General features: G+C 34.3%; 1 protein-coding gene and 1 pseudogene across 1 annotated transcript; both read left to right on the forward strand.

Annotated features, from left to right (window-relative positions):
* The first annotated feature begins 1,899 nt into the window (after nt 1-1,899).
* Nucleotides 1,900-8,130, forward strand: LOC114184795 (annotated as a pseudogene).
* A 3,164-nt stretch (nt 8,131-11,294) lies between these two features.
* LOC114181134 (ABC transporter C family member 14-like) lies at nt 11,295-17,529 on the forward strand. Its single transcript, XM_028067494.1, has 11 exons — nt 11,295-13,444; nt 13,530-13,850; nt 14,215-14,301; nt 14,402-15,031; nt 15,144-15,308; nt 15,450-15,744; nt 15,962-16,176; nt 16,307-16,612; nt 16,698-16,761; nt 16,847-17,086; nt 17,168-17,529. The coding sequence occupies exons 1-11, from the start codon at nt 11,345-11,347 to the stop codon at nt 17,266-17,268; spliced, it is 4,524 nt and encodes a 1,507-aa protein (XP_027923295.1). The 5' UTR covers nt 11,295-11,344; the 3' UTR covers nt 17,269-17,529.
* The last annotated feature ends 2,147 nt before the right edge of the window (nt 17,530-19,676 follow it).

Below are 19,676 nucleotides of genomic sequence, written 5' to 3' on the forward strand. Positions count from 1 at the left end.
AAAAACGTAATGGCTCAGATTCTAAAGAAATTCCGTGAAACCTATTTTCAAATAGCACTGCAGAAGAAACTGGTCGCACTGTACTTTGTTTGATTGTGTTGACTTGGGAGACCAACAGAAAAAAAAACAAACAGAAATTAACATGCTTTAAAATAAGAAAAATAATAAAGTGAATCAAAATTAATAAACTAAATAATTTTAACCAAAGAGAAAAAGAATGGTAAGATTAAAATGAGAAAATATACAAGATTCACACTTTGCTATTTCCTTGGTTTAAGCATTTCATACTTTACCGATGAGATATGATTAGATCAATCGTAAGAACATTCAGAATATACTATTTATTATTTATTTATTTATTTAAACTATCTTTCATGAATAACTCACTGGACATGATGTTATTCGCACATTAAATCAGTGTTTCAATATTTCATAATACATGTAACAATTCATAATTAGTTATAAATAGAATAAAAAACAAAGTTTAAAATTATTTAAATATATGTTGTCTTCTATGCATAAATTTAAAATTACTTTGAAGTGATTTTCTATACTTGTAATATTTTATTTTTATTTTTTTATATTTTTTTATATGTTGACAAATGATTGACGAAGCTTCTAAAGTATAACATAATTGAAATGAAGAATTTCATGATACCTAACATTATATTATATTAAAAGTATATGTTGTCTTTTACTTTTAATATTTTTCTTAATTAAGTTTTGTTATTTCATATGACAGTTGGCATCTAACAAAGTTTACAAACACTTTATATTTATTATTTTACTTTCAATGTTTTTATTTTTTTACAAATTTAAAAATTACCTTTTTTAATAATCATAATACTCCTTTCATATTTATTATTATTTTACCTTTCAATATTTTTCTTTTTTTATAAGTATGAAAATTAACTTTTTTAATAAATGAAATACTCCTTTTATATTTATTATTTTACCTTTCAATTTTCTTTATAAATATAAAAATTAAAGTTTTTAATGACCAAAATATTTCTTTTATATTTACTGACATAACACAGGCGCGATATATGTATGATATTATATTAGTAGTTGATAATATTATAATGTTATTAAGTTAATATATATATATATATATATATATATATTAAAATTATATTTATTAAAAATAAAGTGAAATATATCAGAACAAATAAAAGAATAATCATTGATAAATAAAGAAGAAGAGAAAAAACAGATATATCTGATTTTATAAAAAGTTTATAAAAGTAATGCTCAATTTTTAAAAATTTAATAAATTATTATTTTAAAAGGGTAAAATTGGTATTTTAAAAATAACATAAAAAAGGAGAATTTTCTTTTATATATTGTTATAGATTATTTTATCTTTCAATATTTTCTTTTACAAATATAAAAATTAATCACCAAAATATTCTTTTTCCTTGTTTTATTTGTCATATTATGTGGACGTGTCTTTCTGTTCCGTTCGTACATGTTTACCTATTTTGTCCTTTTTCATGACACAATCTTCTTCCATTGCTCAACCATCTGCATTTTTATTTTGTGCAGTTTTCCATTTTCTCTCATAGGAATTAAAGTTTCACGGGTACGTCTTCACATGTTGTTGGTGCTGAAAAAGGTTGTTCGATCAAGGTTGCAGCTTTTGGTTACCAACCTGCATAAATGGTCCTCAGGCTTCGCTTTCCAAAGGATGATTATAGTAAAATGATTGAATATAAAAATTACTTAATTTGTTCATCCATAAAGGTGATTTGCTAAAAGTTAAAATTTCTCATATCAATGAGTTGGAACTCAGTTACATATGTTAATTACAAATAAGAAGATAAACATCATATTATCTGTAGATTCCCCAACACCACCATAAACCTTCAATTTTTTACCTTCATCAAGGGCTTTCACAATTCAAACTTTGTCTTCCTCTCACATGTGACTTTTGGAAGACATCTCAACATTATTCATTCTCAAAACTGTTCGTGGAATGTGGTCTCATTATTTTATTGTTCGAACCAAATGCGTGTTTAATAATTAAATAATATTTTATGATGTAGCTCTGGTTCTCTAGTCTAAGGTCTATTTCATAAAGCAATGACACTGCGTGGACATAGTCGTCGAAGGTGAAGTTTTCTTCCCAAGGACAGAAACAACCATGTTCTTTTCATCTCCAACATGGATACAATCCTTCTCCTGTGCATTCCCCGTGAAGCAAACCTCAGGGGACATGCTTATCTCAACTATGCTTCAATGGCTGAGATTTTTCTTCCTCTCACCGTGTCCTCAAAGAACTATATTATCCTCCGTGGATGTCGTGTTCCTCTTGTTTCTCTTCGTGTTTAGTGTCACCAAGCTCTGGAAAAGGCTCACCTCCCATGGCGGTTTCGGCACTCACCTCAATGAACCACTAGTCAGAAACAGCAGATCCATTAACTCAACTATTCGGTTCAAGCTAACCTTAACCGCAGAGGTTGTTTTGACTATACTTTACACGGTTGCTACCGTTCTTGCATATAGCAACTCCTCCAAGGTGCCGTGGAAGCAAGTAGACGACGTGTTTTTGATAGTCCATGCCATAACACATGCGGTGCTTGCATTCTTGATCATCCACGAGAAAATATTTGAAGCTGTTACACACCCTCTTGCGCTTCGTGTTTATTGGGTTGTGAATTTCTCTGTCACTTCGTTATTCACTGTTTCTGCGGTTATGCGTTTGGTCATCGTGGACGTGAATGAAAGCAACGACTTCAAGGTGGACGACGTGGTCTCTTTCATTTCACTCCCTCTGTCGTTATTTCTTCTTTTTGCTGGGATTAAAGGATCCACCGGCATTGTCTTGTCGACAGAAGAAAGTCAAAGTCGACAACTTGTTGAGGAGGAAACTAGGTTGTATGATGGGAGTGAGGGAAAGTCGGTGGTCACTGGCTTTGCTTCAGCTTCTATGTTATCTAAGGCTTTTTTCATTTGGATAAATCCATTGTTGCGTAAAGGGTACAAGTCCGCACTTAAGACCGATGATGTTCCATCGCTTTCTCCACAGCACAGAGCTGAGAGGATGTTATCTATTTTTGAATCAAAATGGCCTAAATCGAACGAGAAGTCGAAACACCTGGTTAGAATAACTTTGCTCCGTTGCTTTTGGAAGGAGTTGGTTTTGAATGTGGTGCTTGCAATCATTAGGCTCTGTGTCATGTTTGTGGGGCCGGTTCTGATTCAAAGTTTTGTGGATTTCACGTCAGGGAAGAGAAGCTCTGAATATGAAGGATACTATCTTGTGCTGATTCTTCTCGTTGCTAAGTTCATTGAAGTTGTGAGTACTCATCATTTCAACTTCCAATGTCAGAAGCTTGGGACGCTTATACGGAGCGCTGTTATCCCGCTTTGTACGAGAAGGGGTTGAAACTATCATTCTCTGCTCGGCAGGATCATGGGATAGGGACCATTGTGAATTACATGGCTGTGGATACCCAGCAACTCTCTGACATGATGCTTCAGTTAAATGCTGCGTGGATGATGCCGCTTCAGGTTGCCGTTGGCATGTTTCTACTTTACAATTGTCTTGGTGCCTCAGTGATCACTGCTTTTCTTGGTCTTCTTGGTGTTTTTGTGTTTGCTGTGATTGGTACCCGCAGGAACAACCGCTTCCAGTATAATGTGATGAAGAACCGTGACTCGAGAATGAAAGCTGTGAATGAGATGCTTAATTACATGCGTGTGATAAAGTTTCAGGCCTGGGAGGAACATTTCAACCAGAGAATTATGGGATTCCGTGAGATTGAGTATGGATGGCTCTCCAAGTTGATGTTCTCAATATGTGGCAACATTGTTGTGATGTGGAGCACGCCCTTGTTGATATCAACTCTCACGTTTGGTACGGCTATTTTGCTGGGAGTTCAACTTGATGCTGCTACGGTCTTCACAACAACAACTGTGTTCAAGATATTGCAGGAGCCTATCAGGACATTCCCACAGTCTATGATATCTCTCTCACAAGCATTGATATCATTGGAGAGACTAGATAAGTTCATGTTGAGCAGGGAATTGTTGGATGATTCAATTGAGAGAGAAGAACGATGTGGTGGACAAACAGCAGTGGAAATCATAGATGGGACTTTTAGTTGGGATGATGATAACACGCAGCAGGACTTGAAAAATATTAATTTGGAGATAAAAGAGGGAGAGATTTCAGCAATTGTTGGGACTGTAGGGTCAGGAAAGTCCTCTCTCCTCGCATCAATTCTTGGAGAGTTGCGTAAGATTTCTGGAAAGGTATGATTTTTCTGAATCACAGTTCATATTTTTTTTATTTTGTTTTATTTAAGGATGTTTGTAGTTAAGTCTGATCGTAGTAATCATATATTTCTGTGGAAGGTTCGGGTTTGTGGAAGTGTTGCATATGTTGCACAAACATCTTGGATTCAGAATAGGACTATTGAAGAAAACATTCTCTTTGGTTTACCAATGGACAGGCAGAGGTACAATGAAGCTATCAGGGTTTGTTGTTTGGAGAAAGACTTGGAAATGATGGATTATGGAGACCAAACAGAAATCGGAGAGCGTGGTATCAACCTGAGTGGAGGCCAAAAACAGCGTATACAACTTGCCAGGGCTGTGTATCAAGACTGTGATGTATATCTTCTTGATGATGTCTTCAGTGCTGTTGATGCTCATACTGGTTCTGAGATATTTAAGGTGGGCTATTCTCAATTAATCCTCATAGAATTTTTTTCATTGAGTGGATTGAACCGACAACCTTGTCATCACTCAAATGTTTATGGGATGACGTGATTCATTCGAGTCCATAGACAAACTCGACATACTTTTAATAATGTTTATCGTTTGTCTTTTATATAGGAATGTGTGAGGGGAGCTCTAAAAGGCAAGACCACCCTTCTTGTTACGCACCAAGTAGATTTCCTACATAATGTGGATCAAATATTAGTAAGTCTGTTTTTTTCTCATGCTGTTCTGCTTCGATTTGATTCGAGAGTTATTCAAAAACTTATCTATGTGCTTGTTAAAGGTGATGAGAGACGGCATGATAATCCAATCAGGAAAGTACAATGATCTAGTAGATTCTGGTCTGGATTTTAAAGCTCTGGTGGTTGCTCATGAGACCTCGATGGAACTGGTGGAGCAGAGTGTGGTCATGCCCGCTGAAAGTTTGAACAGGCCAACAAAATCTTCAGTGGTGGCTTCTATTCACAACGGAACCAGTGATGAAAACAATTCTCTTGAAAAGGCCGTGTCTAGCAAGAAAAGTTCTAAACTCATCAAAGAAGAGGAAAGAGAAACCGGCAAAGTGAGCTTACATATATATAAACTCTACTGCACTGAGGCTTTTGGGTGGTGGGCATTACTTTAGTATTTGTTCTTTCTTTGTTATGGCAAGGGTCTTTGATGGCAAGTGATTATTGGCTGGCGTATGAAACCTCAGTAGAAAGTGGAATGTTTAACCCTTCTCTCTTCATATACATTTATACAATTATTACTGCTGTTTCGGTTATCTTGGTAGTGACAAGATGGTACTTCTTTACACTCTTGGGGCTAAAGACTGCACAAATTTTCTTCACACAAATTCTTCGTAGCATCTTGCATGCGCCCATGTCTTTCTTTGACACTACTCCGTCTGGGAGAATTCTAAGCAGGGTAAGAACCTTGTTTCCCAAGTATGTTGTGTTAGACATTCAGCATATTCAAGAGTTTTATCCTAATCGATGTAAACTTTTACATATCACATTTTAATCACACGCCAATGATCACTTTTTTTCTTAACTTCCACAGGCTTCCTCTGATCAAACCAATGTTGATGTCCTACTCCCCATGTTCACGGGAGTTGTCATTTCCATGTACATCACAGTACTCAGCATCTTCATCGTTACCTGTCAAAATTCATGGCCAACGGTGTTTTTGATATTCCCTCTTATTTTGCTGAATATATGGTATCGGGTATGAATTTTATTAAGCTGTTTTTGAAAAGCTTTCATAATCACACTGTAATTTGTTCAGAATTAAATGTATCTTGTATACATTATGTTAACAAATTGTGTTTTCTATCTCATTTATGGTCTTCCAGGGTTACTATCTAGCATCATCTCGTGAATTAACTCGTCTGGATTCAATTACCAAAGCACCAGTCATTCATCACTTCTCTGAAAGCATTGCTGGGGTCATGACAATCCGTGCATTCAGACAACAGAAGAATTTTTGTGAAGAAAATCTCAAACGGGTGAATGCTAATTTGCGTATGGATTTCCACAACTATAGCTGCAATGTCTGGTTGGGAGTGCGCTTAGAGTTGCTTGGAAGCTTTGTCTTTTGCATTTCTGCATTGTTCATGATCATTTTACCCAGTAGTATCATAAAGCCAGGTAAACCGACTCCGAAGGCAATGTCACTACAGTATTGCTTCTTTAAATTAACTCGTTTTCTATAAGAGTGTTATTTCTGCTGTTGTCAATTTTATTAACATAATGAAACTGACTGGGTGGTTTGGTTGATGTAGAAAATGTTGGTTTATCTCTCTCTTATGGATTGTCCTTAAACGGTGTCTTGTTCTGGGCTGTATACATGAGTTGTTTCATCGAAAACAAGATGGTGTCTGTTGAGAGGATAAAGCAGTTTACAAATATTCCATCGGAACCAGCATGGAATATCAAGGACCAACTACCTCCTTCAAATTGGCCCGGTCAAGGCAATGTAGATATCAGAGACTTGCAGGTAACTTGAGTATGAAGAAATTGATTGTTTTACAACTGAAAGCACATCCTTTGAAAAATAATTCATTGATTTCTATTTCTTTAAGCTACTAACCCGATAATTTTGAGCTTTCCATTACTAATTTGCACTATGCAACATTATCATGATGACTTGAGCTTCTGGTGAACAGGTCAGATATCGACCAAATACTCCTCTGGTGCTCAAAGGCATTACTTTAAGCATTATTGGAGGTGAAAAAGTTGGTGTTGTGGGTCGAACTGGGAGTGGAAAGTCAACTTTAGTTCAAGTATTATTTAGGCTGGTGGAACCTTCGGCAGGGAAAATAATAATTGATGGTATAGACATATCCATCTTGGGACTTCACGATCTTAGATCACGGTTTGGCATCATTCCTCAGGAGCCTGTGCTTTTTGAAGGAACTGTCAGAAGCAACATTGATCCGATTGGACAATATGCAGATGAAGAAATATGGAAGGTAAGTACCGAACCAATTGAAATCTATCAACTTTTTTTCCCATGAAGATTTTCAACCCATCAGTCTAATAACTTTGTTGTTGTAGAGCTTGGAGCGTTGTCAGCTGAAAGATGTTGTTGCTGCTAAGCCTGAAAAGCTTGACTCTTTAGGTAGAGTTTTTTTCGGTAATTTGTTTAAGTTGTTTAGTTTTGTTGATGGTTGTAGTAATGAGAAAGTTGTGTTTGAACATTGAAGTGGTGGAAAACGGAGAGAACTGGAGTGTGGGGCAAAGACAGTTGCTTTGTCTAGGGCGTGTTATACTTAAGAGAAGCAAAGTTTTGTTTATGGATGAAGCAACAGCTTCTGTTGATTCTCAAACTGATGGAGTGATCCAGAAGATCATAAGAGAAGAATTTGCAGCATGCACCATCATCAGCATTGCTCACAGAATACCCACTGTCATGGACTGTGACAGAGTTTTAGTTGTAGACGCAGGTATCTCTTTGGATTCTTCACTGCATCATCCTTGTGCTTTAACCATAGTAGCCTCAATTTTCTGTTTTTTTCTTTGTGTCAGGATTAGCGAAAGAATATGACAAGCCTTCCAATTTGCTTCAGAGAGAATCTCTGTTTGGGGCATTAGTTCAAGAATATGCCAACCGATCCACTGGACTATAAGAAATTAAGAATCTCTCTATGCTACTCTACGTTTGTGTTGGTTTTTTTGGCCTAGTATCGTTGTTAGTTAAAAACATCATAAAAGTGAAATAAATTTTAGGACTTCCATTGCAAACATTATATTAAGAATCTCTCTGTGCTACTCTCTGGAATGAAGTTTTTGTTTCTAGTTGCAAGTGTGTCTGTGTCACTTGAGTGTGGATCTTTAGCAATTTTTTTTTCTTTGTGTTTGTAATTTTCTTTATGCCTTGATCAATGATTTGAATGAGAGATTTTTAATTGATTTTTGACTCTTCCTTGAATGTTCCTTTGGCTTCTTGAGCATTGAACTCCTTACTTAAACTTTAACACTTATCCTTTGTCTAGTTTTTTAATGAGATGAAATTTCTTATTTCTACAAGTTGAGTTGTAGATAATAAACATTAAAAATGATTAATCATCAAGTGGATGTTTGGAAAAAAATATGACATCGAAGTCAATAAGCGAGCAGGACAATACTTATAAATAAAAATGAACCTAATTCTAACCACCCTTAGGATAAATCTCTTTCTTTCCCCTCTCAACCTTTGATTTTTTTTACTAGTTTTTAGGTTTTCATACCAGTGCAACACACAGGTACAGTATAAACTGATCAATGAAAATATAATAATATATTTTAATATGAAAATTATACAATAATTATTCATATTATATTATATGTCGAAATTAAAGTATATGTCAAATATTAATTAATGTTCATGAAAATTAAATTAGATTTTAATAATTTTGTACTATCTCAAAATTTTAGATTGATATGGGAAGGATTTTATTCATAATAAAAGCTTATATCGATATTTTCTATTTGCGAATAATCTACAAAATAGCTGAAAGCATAATTTTAATAAACATACTTTATAATAGAAATAAAACTAAATTAAGAAGAAAGTGTATATCATTTTTGTATTGCAAATGCTGTAAATTTGACATTTTTAAAGAGTTTCGAAGATTTTTTTTAGACAATATTTCTAGTTATGGAACATACATTTCCATAAGAGTTTCAATCATTTCTTTGTTTTTATTCTATAACCAACAAAATAGAGTTGTTTATGTGAATATTAGACATGGCAAGTAAAGTCCAACTCTTGAGAAATTATGTTTGAGTCTTATTGATTGTTATTGCAAATCATAGTGATGTTGGGAATTGTCTTATTTGAAATTTAAAATGCAATCTAAAATTGGAAGACACTAAATTCTTGGCATAAATATCTTTTGTCCAATATTTATATTGTTATCACAATAGCAAAAATTACATTTTTTCTCAACTCATTAACTTGTAACCTTGTGTCATTAGAAAGACATTTTGCTTGATTAATATTTCTTAGAAGCATAATTGACACACATGATCTCAACTTCAATTGATGATTTGGTATGCTTGAACATTTTATTTCATTCAATAATTTTTATGCAAACCACTCACCTTTAATTTCTTTGTCTTCATTTGAGTGTCAAAGTGTGTATGAACTTAAATAAGTTATTTGTTGCTCTCTCTATTTTTCAATTGCACAGACAACATGCTTGGAGATAACTTTTAGTGCAAAACATAGGGAGAGCTTCCATTAAACCTTCATTGTACGATCATGAATTATAAACCGTTCATATTAACAAAAATAATAGAAGTAACAAAAAGATTAGGATGTCAAAATGGGTTGTGTCTCGTGGGTCAGTCCGCTAACTCGTCAAAATGGGATGAGCTAAGTTAAAAATTTCAATCCGCCAACCCATTTTGGCTCAGCCTGCCTAGTCCACCAAATGCAGGACGGTCCACCCTTAACTCACTGCCCCATTTGTCTTTCTATTTTATTTTATTTTTTAAAAATTAAAAATTGAAATAAAAATAATTGAAAATATTATATTTTCTATATTATATTTTTGTAAATATGTGAATATGCAATACAATTATAATTTAAAAGTTAAAATATTTCATTAGTCCTAATATTTGTTTCAAAACCTCAAGTAGGTCCTCATGTTTTGATTGACTCAATTGGGTTCCTATTTTTTGAAATGTGTAACCATTACATCATTCTAGTTAGTAGTAAGCTGACAACATTAAATATAAGTCCATGTCAGTTTGTGATTTTTTTTCTTAATTTTTTTTTAAATAAAAAAATTACCACTTGTCAAGTTAGTGTTATGCCATATGTCAAGTAAGTGTTTATATTTCAATTTGGTATCTATATTTATTATTTTTATTTAATTCAATCCCATTTTTTTTTAAATTAAAATCAAATTGAGCAATTTTGTCATTCTCCAAATTAAGAACAAATTTAACATTTATATAGATGTTTTAAATATATTTTTATTAAAATTTACATGTTTGCCAAATACATTTAAAATATTTAAGTTTATTTAAATATATTTACACTAAATTTATTTAAATTTTGTTTTAAAATTTTAGATGTATTTGTGTTGATATTTTATTACATCATACTTTAATATTTATTTATTTGAATTTATATTTCAAATAATTATATTAAATTTATATTTCACATATTTGTATAATATTATATATCAAAAATTAATAAAAATATCTTTATAACATATTAAAAATAGGAGGTATAGGAATTTTTATTATATTTTTAATAATGGATAATTTGGGAATTATAGCTTTTATGTGGGTGCAGGAAGAAAAAGTGGGATGGAGGAAGAAGTAGGAGCCAACGAACTAACATATACAGAACTTTACTAGGCCCAAATTAACATGTTTATGACCGAACTTAACACTTTGAATTGAAAGATGGAGAAAAATTTAAAAATTGAGAAAACATATTAAATAAATTAAAGTAAGATGTTTGGTAGGCTAAAAAGGATAAAATTATTTAAAAAATTTGTAAAATGTATTATATTATTTTCGATTTTTTGTATAATTTTGATCTCTTCTCATTTTTTTAAATCAAAGTTACTTTAAAAAACTTTAGTTTTTATTTATTTATACTATATGTTACGTTTCTCTGTCATAACCACTAATAATTTTCCTAATTGGAAATAAAACTGAAAAAGGAAAGACCAAAAGGTATAGCCCCATCATTTATTATTTTGTAGCCAGAACAACGAAGAAGTCCAGGAACAGATACTGACTTTCCTTCTTCGCACTTCATCTTTTGTAACCTTTGTACATCTTCTAGACAACTACTGCAAATTTCACATACTTTCAATGTTTTAGCTGTACTCACTCGCAATGGTTAGTAGCAATTAATAATTCATAAATGTAAATGCTACTACAAAAGGGAAAACATTACTTGATCTGATTCATATCTCTTGTTATTTAATGTGCTAGTATTTTACCAAGAAAAACTCGATCACTTTACGCGGAAATTCGTGTGCATGGTGTTGCCATTGCAACACCTTTCTATAATAATTCATTGCGACCTCTGGTTCTGAGAGGTGCATGAAGTAACAGGGAGAGGAGACTCTGTGAGAGAAAAGTTGGAGTTGAAGTTAAAGTTTCACCAGGGTACACACACAAACATGTCTGTCGCATCTTCAACCCTCTCCTGTGCATTCCCTGCGAAACAAACCTCAGAGGACACTTTTGTCTCAACTATGCTTCAATGGCTGAGATATATTTTCCTCACACCTTGTCCTCAAAGAGCTATATTGTTTTTCGTTGATGTCGTGCTCCTCGTGTTTCTCTTCGTGTTTGCTGCCACCAAGCTCTGGAAAAGGTCCACCTTCAATGGTGGCTCCACTACCGACCTCAGCAGACCATTCATCAGAAGGAACAGACCCGTTTTCTCAATAACTATACTGTTTAAGTTAACCATAACTGTAGTGGTTGTTTTGGCTATACTCTACACGGTTGCTTCTGTTCTTACGTTTAGAAGTTCCTCCATGGCGCCGTGGAAGCAGGTTGACGAGGTGTTTTGGTTAGTCCAGGCCATAACACATGTTGTGCTTGCACTCTTCATCATCCAGGAGAAAAGGTTTCAAGCCGTTGCGCACCCTCTATCCGTTCGAGTTTATTGGATTGTATCTTTCTTTGTCATTTTGTTGTTCACTGTTTCTGCGGTTATACGTTTGGTCTCGGTGGACGTGGATGAAGCCTTCGGCTTCGGAGTGGACGAGGTGGCCTCTTTCATTTCGTTCCCTCTGTCGTTATTTCTTCTTGCAGTGGCGGTTGAAGGATCCACCGGCGTTGTTTTGGCGACAGAAGAAACACGACCACTTGTGGACGGAGAAGCTAAGTTGCATGATGGTTCTGAGAGAAAATCCGAGGTTACTGGTTTTGCTTCAGCTTCTATATTATCCAAGGCTTCTTGGATTTGGATAAACCCCTTATTGAGTAAAGGGTACAAGTCCGTGCTGAAGATTGATGATATTCCAACGCTGTCTCCGGAGCACAGAGCTGAGAGAATGTCATCCATTTTTGAATCTAAATGGCCTATTTCAAACGAGACACTAAAGCATCCTGTTGGAATGACTTTGCTTCGGTGCTTTTGGAAGGAGTTAGCCTTCAATGCTGTGCTTGCAATCATTAGGCTCTGTGTCATGTTTGTGGGGCCGGTTCTGATTCAAAGTTTTGTGGATTTCACATCAGGGAAGAGAAGCTCTGAATATGAAGGATACTACCTGGTGCTGATTCTTCTCGTTGCTAAGTTCATTGAAGTCATGGCTACTCATCATTTCAACTTCCAAGCTCAAAAGCTTGGGATGCTTATACGCTCCACTCTTATCTCCTCTTTGTATAGAAAGGGGTTAAAGCTATCATTCTCTGCTCGGCAGGATCATGGGATAGGGACAATTGTGAATTACATGGCTGTGGATACCCAGCAACTCTCTGACATGATGCTCCAGTTACACGCTCTTTGGATGATGCCACTCCAAATTGGTATTGGCTTGGTTCTGCTTTACAATTGTTTAGGTGCCTCAGTTATCGGCGCGTTTCTTGCTCTGCTTGCTGTTTTTGTCTATTCTATGATAGCCAACCGAAGAAACTACAAGTTCCAACAAAAGCTTATGGTGAGCCGGGACTCCAAAATGAAAGCTGTGAATGAGATGCTTAGCTACATGCGTGTGATCAAGTTTCAGGCCTGGGAGGAACATTTCAATCAGAGAATTTTGGGTTTCCGTGAAACGGAGTATGGGTGGCTCTCCAAGCTGCTGTTCTCAATTTGTGGCACCATTGTTGTGTTGTGGAGCACACCGCTTTTGGTGTCAACTCTTACATTTGGAACGGCTATTTTGTTGGGAGTTCAACTTGATGCAGGCACAGTGTTCACCACAACAGCTTTGATCAGGTTATTGCAGGAACCTATTAGGACGTTCCCACAGTCTATGATATCTCTTTCGCAAGCAAGGATATCACTGGAGAGGTTGGATAGGTTCATGTTGAGCGGAGAATTGTCGAATGATTCAGTTGAGAGAGAGGAAGGGTGTGGTGGAGAAACAGCCGTGGAAATCATACATGGAACTTTTAGTTGGGATGATGGTAACACCCAGCAGGACTTGAAAAATATCAATTTGAAAGTAAAAAAGGGTGAGCTTACAGCGATTGTTGGGACCGTAGGGTCAGGAAAGTCATCCCTTCTTGCATCAATTCTTGGAGAGATGCACAAGATTTCTGGAAAGGTATGATTCCTAGTTAAAATTTTAGAACTTTTTTAAGGATGTTTACAGTTGAGTCTGATTATGTAATATTTTATTTCTGCCAAAGGTTCGGGTTTGTGGGAGTGTTGCTTATGTTGCACAAACATGTTGGATTCAAAATGGGACCATTGAAGAAAACATTCTCTTTGGTTTACCAATGGACAGGCAGAGGTACGATGAAGCTATCAGGGTGTGTTGTTTGGAGAAAGATTTGGAAATGATGGATTATGGGGACCAGACAGAAATTGGAGAGCGTGGTATCAACCTAAGTGGAGGCCAGAAGCAGCGTATACAACTTGCCAGGGCTGTTTATCAAGACTGTGATGTATATCTTCTTGATGATGTCTTCAGTGCTGTTGATGCTCATACTGGTTCTGAAATATTTAAGGTGATTATTCCAAACAACGTTTAGTGTAATTTTACTTATTCATTCATTGCTAAATTGTATCAGGCTCAGGCATGTGCTAGTTTGTTGCTTGAAGAGTTTAACTAGTATTCATTGAATTGTTGCATTAAGAAATTCTACACAGTCCATTTTGATATTGGTCTAACATTGGAGAGGGTTGAACTCAAAACTTTGTCTAGATTTTAACTCATGATCTTATGGTGATGATCCAACTTTTTTGACAGCGTAAACAAACTGGAGATATCATACTATTTATCAAACAACTCTTCATTTCTACTTAAATATTCTTCCTTAGTCTAGGTGCAAAGTTTATGATTTTTAATGTTTGTGGAATGGCTTTATATAGAAATGCGTGAGGGGAGCTCTAAGAGGCAAGACCACTATTCTTGTAACACATCAAGTAGATTTCCTACATAATGTGGATCGTATATTAGTAAGTTTTTTTTCCTCACGCTGTTATGCTTCTTCATTTGTTCTATTCTTAAGATTGATTGGGGGAGTAATTCAAATACTTTTGTATCTGTTTGATAAAGGTGACAAGGGACGGTAAGATAGTTCAATCAGGGAAATATGACGATCTTTTAGAGTCTGGAATGGATTTTAAAGCTCTCGTCGTTGCGCATGAGACCTCCATGGAATTAGTGGAGCACAGTATGGTCATGCCAGTTGAAAATTTGAACCAACCAACGATGGCTCTATTGACAACTTCAATTAACAGGGGAACTATTGGTGATAACAATTCTATTGATAAGCCTAAGAGTAGCAAGAAAAGTTCTAAACTCGTCCAAGAAGAAGAGAGAGCAACTGGAAAAGTGAGCTTCCGTATGTATAAACTCTATTGCACCGAGGCGTTTGGGTGGTGGGGCATTACAACAATATTGGTCCTGTCATTGTTATGGCAAGTGTCTTTGATGGCAAGTGATTACTGGTTGGCATATGAATCCTCAGAAGAACGTGCTAAATTGTTTAACCCTTCTCTGTTCATCTACGTCTATGCAATTATTGCTGTTGTTTCCTGTGTTTTGTTACTGGCAAGATCCTACTTCTTTACTCTCATGGGGCTAAGGACCGCACAATTATTCTTCACACAAATTGTTCATAGCATCTTGCATGCGCCCATGTCTTTCTTTGACACCACACCATCTGGGAGAATTCTAAGCAGGGTAAGAAAGAACTTAGTGCAGCGAGGAACATCTTCATAAATATAATCTTTTACATTTCATATGTTAATCACACTCTTATGATGACTTGTTTTTCTTTTTTTATCTTCTGCAGGCATCCACTGATCAAACCAATGTTGATGTCCTTCTACCCTTGTACACGGGAGTTGTTATAATCATGTACTTAACAACGATCGGCATCTTCATCATAACCTGTCAAAATTCTTGGCCAACTGTGATTTTGATAATTCCTCTTGTTTGGTTAAATATGTGGTACCGGGTATGAATTTTATTACCCAAATGCTCGAATGCCTAGGCTTTATTTGGTTGCAAATGTGTAAAACTGAAAATGCTTTCCATCTTGTAATATGAATGTGTGTTTCATAATGTGCAAAACAATAAACGATTCCTGTTTTTTCAGGGTTACTATCTTGCATCATCTCGGGAATTTACTCGCATGGATTCAATTACCAAAGCCCCAGTTATTCATCACTTCTCTGAAAGCATTGCAGGGGTCATGACAATCCGTTCATTCAGAAAGCAAAAGATATTCTGTGATGAAAATCTGAAACGGGTGAATGGTAATTTGAGAATAGATTTCCACAACTATAGTTCTACGGAGTGGTTGGGATTTCGCATAGAATTGATTGGAAGTTTTGTCTTTTGCATTTCTGCCATGTTCATGATCATCTTACCCAGCAGTATCATAAAGCCAGGTAAACTGACACCAAAGAAACTCTAAAATTTGGTGTCTATTGTCTATTTATGTTAATTTCACTCTCTCATCACAATAATACTTCTTTAAATTGCGTACTTCTTGCGATTGTGTCTATTTTCTGCATACAAATCAGTTTAAATCATAGTACCGCTTATATTATATATGTCACAACCAAATTTTATTATAAACTGATTGGGTTGTTCTTTTTTATGTAGAAAATGTCGGTTTATCTCTCTCTTATGGGTTGTCCTTAAACACTGTCTTGTTCTGGGCTGTATACATGAGTTGTTTCATCGAAAACAAGATGGTGTCTGTTGAGAGGATAAAGCAGTTTACAAATATTCCATCGGAACCAGAATGGAATATCAAGGATCATCTACCTCCTTCAAATTGGCCTTATCAAGGCAATGTACATATCAAAAACTTGCAGGTAACTTGAGTATGAATAAATTGATCGCTTTACATCTAAAAGCACATGGCACTGTTTCTAATTTTGAGTTTTCCATAATTAATTTGCACTGTACAACACTACCATGATGACTGAAGCTTCTGGTGGACAGGTGAGATACCGTCCAGATACTCCTCTGGTCCTCAAAGGCATTACTTTAAGCATTGCTGGAGGACAAAAAGTTGGTGTTGTGGGTCGAACTGGGAGTGGAAAGTCAACTATAATTCAAGTACTATTTAGGTTGGTGGAACCTTCGGGAGGGAGAATAATAGTTGATGGTATTGACATATCCATCTTGGGACTTCACGATCTTAGATCAAGGTTTGGCATCATTCCTCAGGAGCCTGTGCTTTTTGAAGGAACTGTCAGAAGCAACATTGATCCGATTGGACAATATGCAGATGAAGAAATATGGAAGGTAAGTACCGAACCAATTGAAATCTATCAACTTTTTCTCCCATGAAGAGTTTCAATCCATCGGTCTAATAACTTTGTTGTGGTAGAGCTTGGAGCGTTGTCAGCTGAAAGATGTTGTTGCTGCTAAGCCTGAAAAGCTTGAATCTTTAGGTAGAGACTTTTTTGGTAATTTGTTTGAGTTGTTTAGTTTTGTTGATGGTTGTGCTAACGAGAAAGTTGTGTTTGAACATTGAAGTGGTGGAAAACGGAGAGAACTGGAGTGTGGGGCAAAGACAGTTGCTTTGTCTAGGGCGTGTTATACTTAAGAGAAGCAAAGTTTTGTTTATGGATGAGGCAACAGCTTCTGTTGATTCTCAAACCGATGGTGTAATTCAGAAGATCATAAGAGAAGAGTTTGCAGAATGCACCATCATCAGCATTGCTCACAGAATACCCACTGTCATGGACTGTGACAGAGTTTTAGTTGTAGACGCAGGTATCTCTTTGGATTCTTCACTGCATCATCCTTGTGCTTTAACCATAGTAGCCTCAATTTTCTGTTTTTTCTTTGTGTCAGGATTAGCGAAAGAATATGACAAGCCTTCCAATTTGCTTCAGAGAGAATCTCTGTTTGGGGCATTAGTTCAAGAGTATGCCAACCGATCCACTGGACTATAAGAAATTAAGAATCTCCGGTTCTTCTTCTTTGCATGGCTGTCTCCACCACCCATATATCAGTGACAAATAAAACATGGTCATCCTCATATTTTGTTCGATCTAGGATTATCCATGCATAGGAAATGATCATGAGTCATGACAAAGAATGTCAGAAAAATTTATGTGTGGAGTGGGATCAGTATTCCAATAATGTTATATACTTTTAGGAAGCGTATATGGATCGCCTTTACTTCTAGGCACACAAAAACACTTACAATTTCTTGCTGTTATTTTTCTGTTTCATCTCATCAAATCATCTATAATTAGGGGTTGTTCAAGTTTGTAGGTTAGAAGAAAAAATTAATCCGAACTAAACCAAACTATAAAGTAAGACAGGTGAATTAAACTAGTCATTACTAAACTGTTTATAAGTTTAGTTAAGGCTTAATTATCATTTTGGTCCCCTAATTTGTTGGATTGGTTCATTTTGGTCCCTTATTATTTTTGGATTTAATTTGGTCCTTTAATTCCTTAAAAGGTTCAATTTGGTCCCTGCCGTTAAGTCAACTTTAACACCGTCTCCGTACATGCCGCGTGTCATTTTGTGGAATTTTCAAATTTTTTTTTTAAATTTTTTTAAATTTTTTTTAATTTTTTTTAAATTTTAAAAAAAAATTAAACTGCCACGTGTAATCTTATGATTGTGACACGTGTCAATTTGAGATTTTTTTATTTAAAAAATGTACTGCCACGTGGCAGGTCACGATTGTGCCACATGTCAAGCTAACATTGGTTGTTTTTAATTTAGTCCCTCTATTTACAATTTTGATTCAATTTAGTCCCCCAATTTTTTAAAATCATTCAATTTTGTCCTCTCTAATTTGAGACCAAATTAATAATTAAGCTTAATTACAATTTATATATTTATGTTAAAATGATTTTTTATCATTTATACATCAAATCACTCCCTAAATACTCATGTTATTTCATTTCTTACATTTTTCACTTATAATTTTTTACACTTGAAATTTTTTATACATGTAAATAATAATAATAATAATAATAATTTGAATAGTTAGATGGAGTAATTTAATCTATAAATATAATAAAAATTATTTTAATATGTATATATATAAGTTGTAATTAAGCTTAATTACTAATTTGGTATCAAATTAGAGAGGATAAAATTGAATATTTTCAAAAATTAGGGGACTAAATTGAATCAAAATTGTAAATAGAGGGACTAAATTGAAAACAACCAATGTTAGCTTGACACGTGGCACAATTGTGACGTGCCACATGGCACAATTGTTACGTGCCACGTGGCAGTACATCCTTTTAAATAAAAAAATCTCAAATTGACACGTGTCACAACCATAAGATGACACGTGGCAGTTTAATTTTTAAAAAAAAAAATTAAAAAAAATTAAAAAAATTTTAAAAAAAATTAAAAAAAATTTAAAAAAAATTAAAAAAATTAAAAAAAAAATTAAAAATTCCACAAAATGACACGTGGCAGGTCAAGGAGATGGTGTTAAAGTTGACTTAATGGCAGGGACCAAATTGAACCTTTTAAAGAATTAGAGGACCAAATTGAACCAAAAAATAATAAGGAGACCAAAATGAACCAATCCAACAAATTAGGGGACCAAAATGATAATTAAGCCTTTAGTTAATTACTTTTATATTAAAAGAATAATAGTTACTAAACTATATTTTCTTGTTAAAGTAATGCAAAACTGTTATGATTACTGAACTAATTTTTTTGTTGAAGTAAAATATTATTAAGCATGAAATTAATATTTCAATAAATATTTTTTCCTAGCAAAATAGATGTTGGAAAATAAAAATGAAATGAAAAGGTAAAAGATAACAAAGATAAAGTATGTGGATCAATAGTCTATTAAAAACTAATGAGCTGAATAAGATTTTCTCAATTAATCTCGAAAAGACTATTTTTTTTTAAATTGTATAAACTATATATATATATATATATATATATATTATTAACATTTATCATGATTATTTTTTTATTAATATTTGTATTGATTTTTTTATCATCATCACCAATAATGCTAAATGAGAAAAACTTATAATCCACATTAACTAGTGTTATTTTTGCACCAGCCTCAACTAGAAAAATTTGTCTTTCAACATCAATTAAAAGGTAAAAAAAAAAATCAAATCATATCCCTGTCAGCCAAAATAAATAGTCAAACTCATAACTTCCACTAAAACTAACTAAAAATCATTAATACGAATGTTTTTAAATTATTAACAATTTCTTTACATTTAAATAAATTTTTAATGATAATTGAAATATTGTATCCTAATAAAAAAGATAAAATTCAACAAATGTGATTTGTATTTGTATCGTTGAAACAAAATATTTAAAACAACAAAACAATTTAAAATAAGATCAATTCAAA

This window comes from Vigna unguiculata, chromosome 1 (genome assembly GCF_004118075.2).
Source record: "Vigna unguiculata cultivar IT97K-499-35 chromosome 1, ASM411807v1, whole genome shotgun sequence".
In the NCBI taxonomy this organism is placed as follows: Eukaryota; Viridiplantae; Streptophyta; class Magnoliopsida; order Fabales; family Fabaceae; genus Vigna; species Vigna unguiculata.

Excerpts from the sequence above, each read along its gene's own strand:
- LOC114181134 (XM_028067494.1), top strand. The coding sequence starts at position 11,345 with ATGTCTGTCGCATCTTCAACCCTCTCCTGTGCATTCCCTGCGAAACAA. Across the intron at positions 14,302-14,401 it reads ATAATGTGGATCGTATATTA|GTGACAAGGGACGGTAAGAT; the intron begins GTAAGTTTTTTT and ends TGTTTGATAAAG. Across the intron at positions 16,613-16,697 it reads CAGATGAAGAAATATGGAAG|AGCTTGGAGCGTTGTCAGCT; the intron begins GTAAGTACCGAA and ends TTGTTGTGGTAG.